Raw genomic sequence first — 10,582 nt, 5'->3', positions numbered from 1 at the left:
TCCGGTGTTCTTCAGCTCGTTGGTGTTGGAAGCTGTGTGGGAATCCGGCTCTTCTCTCTCCAGGCGTCTTCTATCGTCGAGCCTGCCCACACGTCACCTGGTGTATGATTGACAGTCCACCATATTGTTATTGTCTGTACGTTGTTGTGCGATTCACAACATTAAATTGTTACTTTTTGGCTTATCCATTGTCCGTTCATTAACGCCCCCTGTTGTGGGTCCGTGTCACGCCACTTTCACAACAGGATTTCTCGGCCAGCGTCATGGATCCCGAGGGGCGTCAACCATCGCTTGAACAGCCAATGGGAGAGCGAGGTGCACAGGCAGGAGGCGTGTTGGGTGAGCTGCAGCACATCTTAACCGCCTTCGCCGCTCGGTTGGACTTAGTTACCTAGCAGAGCAGTGTTCTCAATCGCAGGATAGAGGCTCTCACCGCCCAGGTGGAAGCGCATGATCAGGGCGCTGCTGCAGCACCTCCTCCTGCTGACCGTGTGCCAGAAACAGACATTCCGCTGGTCGTTCAACGACCCCCCCCACCTTCCCCTGAAGCATACATAAGCCCTCCGGAGCCATACGGAGGCTGTGTGGAGACGTGCGCGGACTTCTTGATGCAGTGCTCGCTCGTCTTTTCACAGCGTCCCGTCATGTAATACCGCCATAGGTATTAAAGGCACTGCGCTGCGGTGGTTTGAATCATATTTGTCTAATAGATTACAATTTGTTCATGTAAATGGGGAATCTTCTTCACAGACTAAAGTTAATTATGGAGTTCCACAAGGTTCTGTGCTAGGACCAATTTTATTCACTTTATACATGCTTCCCTTAGGCAGTATTATTAGACAGTATTGCTTAAATTTTCATTGTTACGCAGATGATACCCAGCTTTATCTATCCATGAAGCCAGAGGACACACACCAATTAGCTAAACTGCAGGATTGTCTTACAGACATAAAGACATGGATGACCTCTAATTTCCTGCTTTTAAACTCAGATAAAACTGAAGTTATTGTACTTGGCCCCACAAATCTTAGAAACATGGTGTCTAACCAGATCCTTACTCTGGATGGCATTACCCTGACCTCTAGTAATACTGTGAGAAATCTTGGAGTCATTTTTGATCAGGATATGTCATTCAAAGCGCATATTAAACAAATATGTAGGACTGCTTTTTTGCATTTACGCAATATCTCTAAAATCAGAAAGGTCTTGTCTCAGAGTGATGCTGAAAAACTAATTCATGCATTTATTTCCTCTAGGCTGGACTATTGTAATTCATTATTATCAGGTTGTCCTAAAAGTTCCCTAAAAAGCCTTCAGTTAATTCAAAATGCTGCAGCTAGAGTACTGACGGGGACTAGAAGGAGAGAGCATATCTCACCCATATTGGCCTCTCTTCATTGGCTTCCTGTTAATTCTAGAATAGAATTTAAAATTCTTCTTCTTACTTATAAGGTTTTGAATAATCAGGTCCCATCTTATCTTAGGGACCTCGTAGTACCATATCACCCCAATAGAGCGCTTCGCTCTCAGACTGCAGGCTTACTTGTAGTTCCTAGGGTTTGTAAGAGTAGAATGGGAGGCAGAGCCTTCAGCTTTCAGGCTCCTCTCCTGTGGAACCAGCTCCCAATTCAGATCAGGGAGACAGACACCCTCTCTACTTTTAAGATTAGGCTTAAAACTTTCCTTTTTGCTAAAGCTTATAGTTAGGGCTGGATCAGGTGACCCTGAACCATCCCTTAGTTATGCTGCTATAGACGTAAACTGCTGGGGGGTTCCCATGATGCACTGTTTCTTTCTCTTTTTGCTCTGTATGCACCACTCTGCATTTAATCATTAGTGATCGATCTCTGCTCCCCTCCACAGCATGTCTTTTTCCTGGTTCTCTCCCTCAGCCCCAACCAGTCCCAGCAGAAGACTGCCCCTCCCTGAGCCTGGTTCTGCTGGAGGTTTCTTCCTGTTAAAAGGGAGTTTTTCCTTCCCACTGCTGCCAAGTGCTTGCTCACAGGGGGTCGTTTTGACCGTTGGGGTTTTACATAATTATTGTATGGCCTTGCCTTACAATATAAAGCGCCTTGGGGCAACTGTTTGTTGTGATTTGGCGCTATATAAAAAAATTGATTGATTGATTGATGTACGCGTCAGACGCCAGCCGGGTGGCTTACGTTATAAATCTGCTTCGAGGAGATGCACGCGCCTGGGCTACAGTGCTTTGGGAGCAGAATTCACGGCTCCTAACGGTTTATACTGAGTTTGTGAGGGAGTTCAGACAGGTGTTAGATCACCCTCATAGAGGCGAGACCGCTTCAAGTGTGCTGCTGTCGATAAGAGTTTGTGAGGGAGTTCCGACAGGTGTTCGACCACCCTCATAGAGGCGAGACCGCTTCAAGTGTGCTGCTGTCGATAAGAGAGTTCAGACAGGTGTTAGATCACCCTCATAGAGGCGAGACCGCTTCAAGTGTGCTGCTGTCGATAAGAGTTTGTGAGGGAGTTCCGACAGGTGTTCGACCACCCTCATAGAGGCGAGACCGCTTCAAGTGTGCTGCTGTCGATAAGACAGGGGCGTCGGAGCGCAGCAAAGTATGCAGTCGACTTCCGCATCGCGGCAGCGCGAGCCGGCTGGAATGCTGTTGCGCTCCGCGCCGCCTTTGTAAACGGACTGTCTCTGGTCCTCAAGGAGCACCTGGTGGCGAAGGACGAGCCGCGGGATTTAGATAGGCTTATCGACCTGGTTATACGGTTAGACAACCGATTAACAGAACACCGACGGGAGCGAGACGAAGGGCGTGGTCAGGCACAAGCCGTCCCTCTTCCTCCCGGGTCTGAAAGGGAGCCGACTTCCCCACGCTACACTGCCAGGGCTCTCCACGTGACAACAGCTCCCCCTGCTGATGTTGCTATGGAAACGAGCAGGGCCAAAAAACTATCAGATCAGAGACAAAGGAGTCTGATCCGTGGAGAGTGTTTTCTCTGCAGCTCTACCGAGCACATACAGAGAGAATGCCCCAAACGGTCAAAACAGCAGCACTCGTCCTTAGAGACTGGGCTAAGGGTGGGTCACAATACCCACGCGGGGAGACCCCGTAAATCTGCACGAATCCCAGTCACGATCCTGAGTGGGGATCTAACCCTTCACGCCCCAGCACTGGTGGACACGGGGTCGGAGGGAAATCTGCTGGATAGCAGATGGGCAAAGGAGGTTGGGCTCCCTCTAGTGGCCTTACCGTCACCATTGTCGGTGCGGGCACTAGATGGCACCCTTCTTCCACTAATCACACACCAGACTCAGCCAGTGACATTGGTGGTGTCTGGGAATCACAGGGAGGAGATTGTGTTTTATGTAACACCTTCTACCTCCCGAGTGATATTGGGTTTTCCATGGGTGTTAAAACACAATCCCCGGATTGATTGGCCGTCTGGGGTTGTGGTTCAGTGAGCGAAACCTGCCACCGGGAGTGTTTAGGATCCTCGGTTCCACCCGGTGTGACAGCTAAGGAGGAGGTTTTAGTCCCCCCCAATCTGGCGGTGGTGCCAGCCGAGTACCACGACCTCGCTGACGTCTTCAGCAAGGATCTGGCACTCACGCTGCCCCCGCACCGTCCGTACGATTGTGCCATTGATTTGATACCGGGCGCTGAGTACCCGTCCAGCAGGCTGTACAACCTCTCACGTCCGGAACGCGAATCAATGGAGACCTACATCCGGGACTCGTTAGCTGCCGGGTTGATCCGGAACTCCACCTCCCCGATGGGTGCTGGTTTCTTTTTTGTGGGCAAGAAGGACGGCGGACTCCGTCCATGCATTGATTACAGAGGGCTGAACGAGATCACGGTCCGTAATCGATACCCGTTACCTCTGTTGGATTCAGTGTTCACGCCCCTGCATGGAGCCCAAATTTTCACGAAATTGGATCTTAGGAATGCTTATCACCTGGTTCGGATCCGGGAGGGAGACGAGTGGAAGACGGCATTTAACACCCCGTTAGGTCACTTTGAGTACCTGGTCATGCCGTTCGGCCTCACCAATGCGCCCGCGACGTTCCAAGCATTGGTTAATGACGTCTTGCGGGACTTCCTGCATCGGTTTGTCTTCGTATATCTAGATGATATACTCATTTTTTCTCCGGATCCTGAGACCCATGTTAAGCATGTACGTCAGGTCCTACAGCGGTTGTTGGAGAACCGGCTGTTTGTGAAGGGCGAGAAGTGTGAGTTCCACCGCACTTCTTTGTCCTTCTTGGGGTTCATAATCTCCTCCAACTCCGTCGCCCCTGATCCGGCCAAGGTTGCGGCGGTGAAAGATTGGCCCCAACCAACGAACCGTAGGAAACTACAACAGTTCCTCGGTTTTGCAAATTTCTACCGGAGGTTCATCAAGGGCTACAGTCAGGTAGTTAGCCCCCTGACAGCCCTGACCTCCACAAAAGTCCCCTTCACCTGGTCGGATCGGTGCGAAGCCGCATTTAGGGAGTTGAAACGCCGGTTCTCAACTGCACCAGTTCTGGTGCAGCCCGATCCCAAGCGCCAGTTTGTTGTTGAAGTGGATGCCTCTGACTCAGGGATAGGAGCCGTGCTATCCCAGAGCGGGGAGTCCGACAAGGTTCTCCATCCATGTGCCTACTTTTCCCGCAGGTTGACCCCAGCTGAACGGAACTATGACGTCGGCAATCGGGAACTTCTTGCGGTGAAGGAGGCTCTTGAAGAGTGGAGACACCTGTTGGAGGGAGCATCGGTACCATTTACAGTTTTCACGGACCATCGGAACCTGGAGTACATCCGGACCGCGAAGCGTCTGAACCCCAGGCAAGCCCGCTGGTCGCTGTTCTTCGGGCATTTTGACTTCCGGATCACCTACCGCCCCGGGACAAAGAACCAATGATCTGATGCCCTGTCCCGGGTGCACGAAGAGGAGGTCAAGACTGAGCTGTCAGACCCCCCTGACACCATCATCCCCGAGTCCACTGTTGTGGCCTCCCTTACCTGGGACATGGAGAAGACCATCCGGGAGGCCCTGACACGGAGCCCGGACCCGGGGACCGGTCCGAAGAACAAACTGTACGTCCCACCAGAGGCCAGGGCTGCGGTCCTTGACTTCTGTCACGGTTCCAAGCTCTCCTGTCACCCAGGGGTGCGAAGAACCATGGCAGTGGTCCGGCAGCGCTTCTGGTGGGCGTCTATGGAAGCCGACGTCCGGGAGTATGTCCAGGCCTGCACCACCTGCGCCAGGGGCAAAGCTGACCATCATAAGGCCCAAGGCCTCCTCCAGCCTCTGCCAGTGCCTCGTCGCCCCTGGTCTCATATCGGCCTGGACTTTGTCACGGGCCTCCCGCCGTCCCAGGGAAACACCACCATCCTAACGATAGTGGACCGGTTTTCCAAGGCGGCCCACTTCGTGGCCCTCCCGAAGCTCCTGACGGCCCAGGAGACTGCAGACCTCCTGGTCCACCACGTCGTGCGTCTGCATGGGATTCCATCAGACATTGTCTCGGATCGTGGTCCTCAGTTCTCCTCCCAGGTCTGGAGGAGTTTCTGTGGGGAACTGGGGGCCACCGTTAGTCTCTCGTCTGGGTACCACCCCCAGACGAACGGGCAGGCAGAGCGGACAAACCAGGAACTGGAGCAGGCCCTCCGTTGCCCATTTGAAGTGTGTTTGGGGTACCAGCCCCCATTGTTCCCGCTAGTGGAGGGAGAGGTCGGGGTGCCCTCGGTCCAGGCCCATCTAAGAAGGTGCCGTCGGGTGTGGCGTACCGCCCGCTCTGCCCTGCTCAAAGCCCGGACGAGGGCCAAGAACCATGCAGACCGCCGGCGTGCCCCGGCCCCTGCGTACCAGCCTGGGCAGGAGGTTTGGCTTTCCACAAAGGACATTCCCCTGCAAGTGGAATCCCAAAAGTTGAAGGACAGATACATCGGACCTTTCCCTATCCTCAAGGTCCTCAGTCCAGCCGCAGTGAAGCTGAAGCTGCCAGCTTCACTGCGGATCCACCCGGTTTTCCATGTGTCCCACATCAAACCTCACCACGTGTCACCCCTCTGTGCCCCCGGACTGGCGCCGCCTCCTGCCCGGATCATCGACGGGGAGCCGGCTTGGACCGTGCGCCGGCTCCTGGACGTCCGTCGGAAGGGCCGGGGGTTCCAGTATTTGGTGGACTGGGAGGGGTATGGACCCGAAGAACGCTCCTGGGTGAAGAGGAGCTTCATCCTGGACCCGGCCCTCCTGGCCGACTTTTACCGGCGGCACCCGGACAAGCCTGGTCGGGCGCCAGGAGGCGCCCGTTGAGGGGGGGGTCCTGTTGTGTGGGCCGCTGAAGAGGAGGTACTGCTGGCCCACCACCACAAGATGGCGCCCTGCTTGAAGTGCGGGCTTCAAGCACGAGAGGGCGTCGGCTTTGCTGGAGGTGACAGCTGTCATCAATCAACACAAGCTGTCACCCATCACCACCACTACAAAGACTGGACTGCAACTCCACCTCCTTGCCGAGAAATCAACTACCATTCAGGTAATTTCTCTGCTGACTGACACGTTGTGTAACAATCTAATCTCATTTGCAGCCGTTGTCCTGTGGTTGTTCCCTTATCTGGGATTTTGGCGTTTGGTGTGACTGCGACGACTGCGCCTCACACTCCAAACAGATAAGTGGTTAATGAGGAGCTGCACGAGTGTGTAATTTGGAGGTGGAGGTTCTCCCTCCTAACTGTGTACAGATCGTGGACCACTGAGTGTGTGAACTCACACTCATCTGGACTGTCTCTGTTCTCTGCCAGCAGTACCGGGTCTGACTGCTGAAGACAGCGGCCACCTGGGGCGCAGGGCTTGGCGGCTCCGGTGTTCTTCAGCTCCGTTGGTGTTGGAAGCTGTGTGGGAATCCGGCTCTTCTCTCTCCAGGCGTCTTCTATCGTCGAGCCTGCCCACACGTCACCTGGTGTATGATTGACAGTCCACCATATTGTTATTGTCTGTACATTGTTGTGCGATTCACAACATTAAATTGTTACTTTTTGGCTTATCCATTGTCCGTTCATTAACGCCCCCTGTTGTGGGTCCGTGTCACGCCACTTTCACAACAAGATGCTGTTTCTGACGCGGTGTTTGTTTCTGTCAGATGGTGTTTTTGTCGCGGTGTTTGTTTCTGTCAGATGGTGTTTTTGTCACGGTGTTTGTTTCTGTCAGATGCTGTTTTTGTCACTGTGTTTGTTTCTGTCAGATGGTGTTTTTGTCGCGGTGTTTGTTTCTGTCAGATGGTGTTTTTGTCACGGTGTTTGTTTCTGTCAGATGGTGTTTGTCACAGTGTTTGTTTCTGTCAGATGGTGTTTGTTTCTGTCAGATGGTGTTTTTGTCGCGGTGTTTGTTTCTGTCAGATGCTGTTTTTGTCACGGTGTTTGTTTCTGTCAGATGGTGTTTTTGTCACGGTGTTTGTTTCTGTCAGATGCTGTTTTTGTCACGGTGTTTGTTTCTGTCAGATGGTGTTTTTGTCGCGGTGTTTGTTTCTGTCAGATGCTGTTTTTGTCACGGTGTTTGTTTCTGTCAGATGGTGTTTTTGTCACGGTGTTTGTTTCTGTCAGATGGTGTTTTTGTCACGGTGTTTGTTTCTGTCAGATGGTGTTTTTGTCACGGTGTTTGTTTCTGTCAGATGGTGTTTCTGACGTGGTGTTTGTTTCTGTCAGATGGTGTTTTTGTTGCGGTGTTTGTTTCTGTCAGATGGTGTTTTTGTCACGGTGTTTGTTTCTGTCAGATGCTGTTTTTGACGTGGTGTTTGTTTCTGTCAGATGCTGTTTTTGTCACGGTGTTTGTTTCTGTCAGATGGTGTTTTTGTCGCGGTGTTTGTTTCTGTCAGATGCTGTTTTTGACGTGGTGTTTGTTTCTGTCAGATGCTGTTTTTGTCACCATGTTTGTTTCTGTCAGATGGTGTTTTTGTCACGGTGTTTGTTTCTGTCAGATGGTGTTTTTGTCACGGTGTTTGTTTCTGTCAGATGGTGTTTTTGTCACGGTGTTTGTTTCTGTCAGATGGTGTTTCTGACGTGGTGTTTGTTTCTGTCAGATGGTGTTTTTGTCGCGGTGTTTGTTTCTGTCAGATGGTGTTTTTGTCACGGTGTTTGTTTCTGTCAGATGGTGTTTTTGACGTGGTGTTTGTTTCTGTCAGATGGTGTTTTTGTCGCGGTGTTTGTTTCTGTCAGATGGTGTTTTTGTCACGGTGTTTGTTTCTGTCAGATGGTGTTTCTGACGTGGTGTTTGTTTCTGTCAGATGGTGTTTTTGTCGCGGTGTTTGTTTCTGTCAGATGGTGTTTTTGTCGCGGTGTTTGTTTCTGTCAGATGGTGTTTTTGTCGCGGTGTTTGTTTCTGTCAGATGCTGTTTTTGTCGCGGTGTTTGTTTCTGTCAGATGGTGTTTTTGTCACGGTGTTTGTTTCTGTCAGATGGTGTTTTTGTCACGGTGTTTGTTTCTGTCAGATGGTGTTTTTGACGCTGTGTTTGTTTCTGTCAGGTGGTGTTTTTGTCGCGGTGTTTGTTTCTGTCAGATGGTGTTTTTGTCACGGTGTTTGTTTCTGTCAGATGGTGTTTTTGTCGCGGTGTTTGTTTCTGTCAGATGGTGTTTTTGTCGCGGTGTTTGTTTCTGTCAGATGCTGTTTTTGTCACGGTGTTTGTTTCTGTCAGATGGTGTTTTTGTCACGGTGTTTGTTTCTGTCAGATGCTGTTTTTGTCACGGTGTTTGTTTCTGTCAGATGGTGTTTTTGTCGCGGTGTTTGTTTCTGTCAGATGCTGTTTTTGTCACGGTGTTTGTTTCTGTCAGATGGTGTTTTTGTCACGGTGTTTGTTTCTGTCAGATGGTGTTTTTGTCACCATGTTTGTTTCTGTCAGATGGTGTTTTTGTCACGGTGTTTGTTTCTGTCAGATGGTGTTTTTGACGCTGTGTTTGTTTCTGTCAGGTGGTGTTTTTGTCGCGGTGTTTGTTTCTGTCAGATGGTGTTTTTGTCGCGGTGTTTGTTTCTGTCAGATGCTGTTTTTGTCACCATGTTTGTTTCTGTCAGATGGTGTTTTTGACGCTGTGTTTGTTTCTGTCAGGTGGTGTTTTTGTCGCGGTGTTTGTTTCTGTCAGATGGTGTTTTTGTCGCGGTGTTTGTTTCTGTCAGATGGTGTTTTTGACGCTGTGTTTGTTTCTGTCAGATGCTGTTTTTGTCGCGGTGTTTGTTTCTGTCAGATGCTGTTTTTGACGCGGTACCTGCAGTTTTGTCTTTGCAGCCTCCACATGACTCTTCACCTCGCACATGATGTTGGGACTTTGTGTCGCCGCCTTGCTGACTTTGTGATCGAGAAGCTTCAGCCTAAAAAATTAGTGGCAGTTTCAGTTTCAGCCCGAAATGCTTCACGTACTTGTCACCTGTCAGGACTCACCTGGACTCCAGGTTGTTCAACTCTGTCGGCATCGAAACTGCTGCACAGGAAGGAAATAACACGAAGCTCAATGATCCAAAACAAAAAAAAAGTTACATCTTCTGCTTTGACTAAGTGTGACCTTTCACCCCGTTTGTGATTTGATAAGTTTTTGAACAAAAGACCTGCTGGGATTTTGCTCACCAGCGGGTTCTGAAGCCACGGCCTGCAGTCTGTAGTACGAGTCCTCACTGTTGGCCTCTAGTCGGGTTGACACGTTCAGCATGCCGCCGCTGAGTGTCAGCATCTTCAGGATGTCGCAAGGCCCCGCTTCTGCCGCCGCCCGGAACAGATCTGACATGGCGGGAATCGAACATACAACAGCAGACTTTCATCCAATGAAAATAACTGATCTCTGCTGCTCCAACAGAAACAATTTATTCTTTTATTGATTCCTGGTTCATTAATTTTTTATGATTTACATTTTTACACATTTTTTTCAATATGCAAATAACATCAACAAAAAATACAAAATCCTTTCTTCCCCAACATAGAACTCAGCCCCCCCCCCCCCCCCCCCCATTATCCAAAAGAAGAAAATAAAAACCAAAAGAGAAAGAAAAATACTGTAAATAAATCAATCAAACGATAAAGGAGTGTGGCTGCATGTTACTCAATCAGAAAAAAGAAATTCAACAGAATAACAATAAAAACCAAAGAGGCCAAACAATAATAATAATATTCTCATAAACAGCATCCATGACTTGTTACTTTGGACTGATATAGTTTAAGAATATTATCGTCTAACAGTCTAGTAAGTCTGAAGTGGAGTACTTTCTTAAGTCTCCACTTTAGAAGGTACTTTTCGGGTCTGTCCTGCATCCTGGATCACATCCTTTCATCCAGTCCTGGAAACAAGCTTCACCGCATTTCTTCCAGGTTCTGAGAAGAATCTTTCGGCTAATTGTGACAGCTGTTTGTGTCCAGAACATTAGTGGCCGACGGAAAACAGACAGAACTTTTCAGGCTCCTAATATATACGCACATATCTCTCTCTCTCTCTCTCTCTCTCTCTCTCTCTCTCTCTATATATATATATATATATATATACGAGAGAGAGAGAGGGAGAGAGAGAACCATCGTACCTTCTTCCAGACATCCAGCACACATCTGGATCTTTCAAACTGAGTCTGAGGAGTCCACTTTGGGTCCAGTCAAACT

At 49.8% G+C, this 10,582-nt stretch overlaps 1 protein-coding gene across 1 annotated transcript in view; it reads right to left on the bottom strand.

The window, feature by feature from the left end:
- Nucleotides 1-9,722, bottom strand: part of LOC117520782 (high affinity cGMP-specific 3',5'-cyclic phosphodiesterase 9A-like) — a 67,647-nt gene extending 57,925 nt beyond the window's left edge. Inside the window, exons 1-3 of the mRNA XM_034182144.1 lie at nucleotides 9,566-9,722; nucleotides 9,383-9,422; nucleotides 9,210-9,312 (exon numbers count right to left, since the gene is read on the bottom strand). Of these exons, the coding sequence (XP_034038035.1) occupies nucleotides 9,210-9,312; nucleotides 9,383-9,422; nucleotides 9,566-9,722 (300 nt within the window). The remainder of the gene's footprint in view (nucleotides 1-9,209; nucleotides 9,313-9,382; nucleotides 9,423-9,565) is intronic.
- Nucleotides 9,723-10,582: the final 860 nt, after the last annotated feature.

Source organism: Thalassophryne amazonica, chromosome 1 (assembly GCF_902500255.1).
Source record: "Thalassophryne amazonica chromosome 1, fThaAma1.1, whole genome shotgun sequence".
NCBI lineage: Eukaryota > Metazoa > Chordata > Actinopteri > Batrachoidiformes > Batrachoididae > Thalassophryne > Thalassophryne amazonica.
The sequence above is the reverse complement of the archived record's forward strand: the minus strand, read 5'-3'. Positions and strand labels throughout refer to the sequence as shown.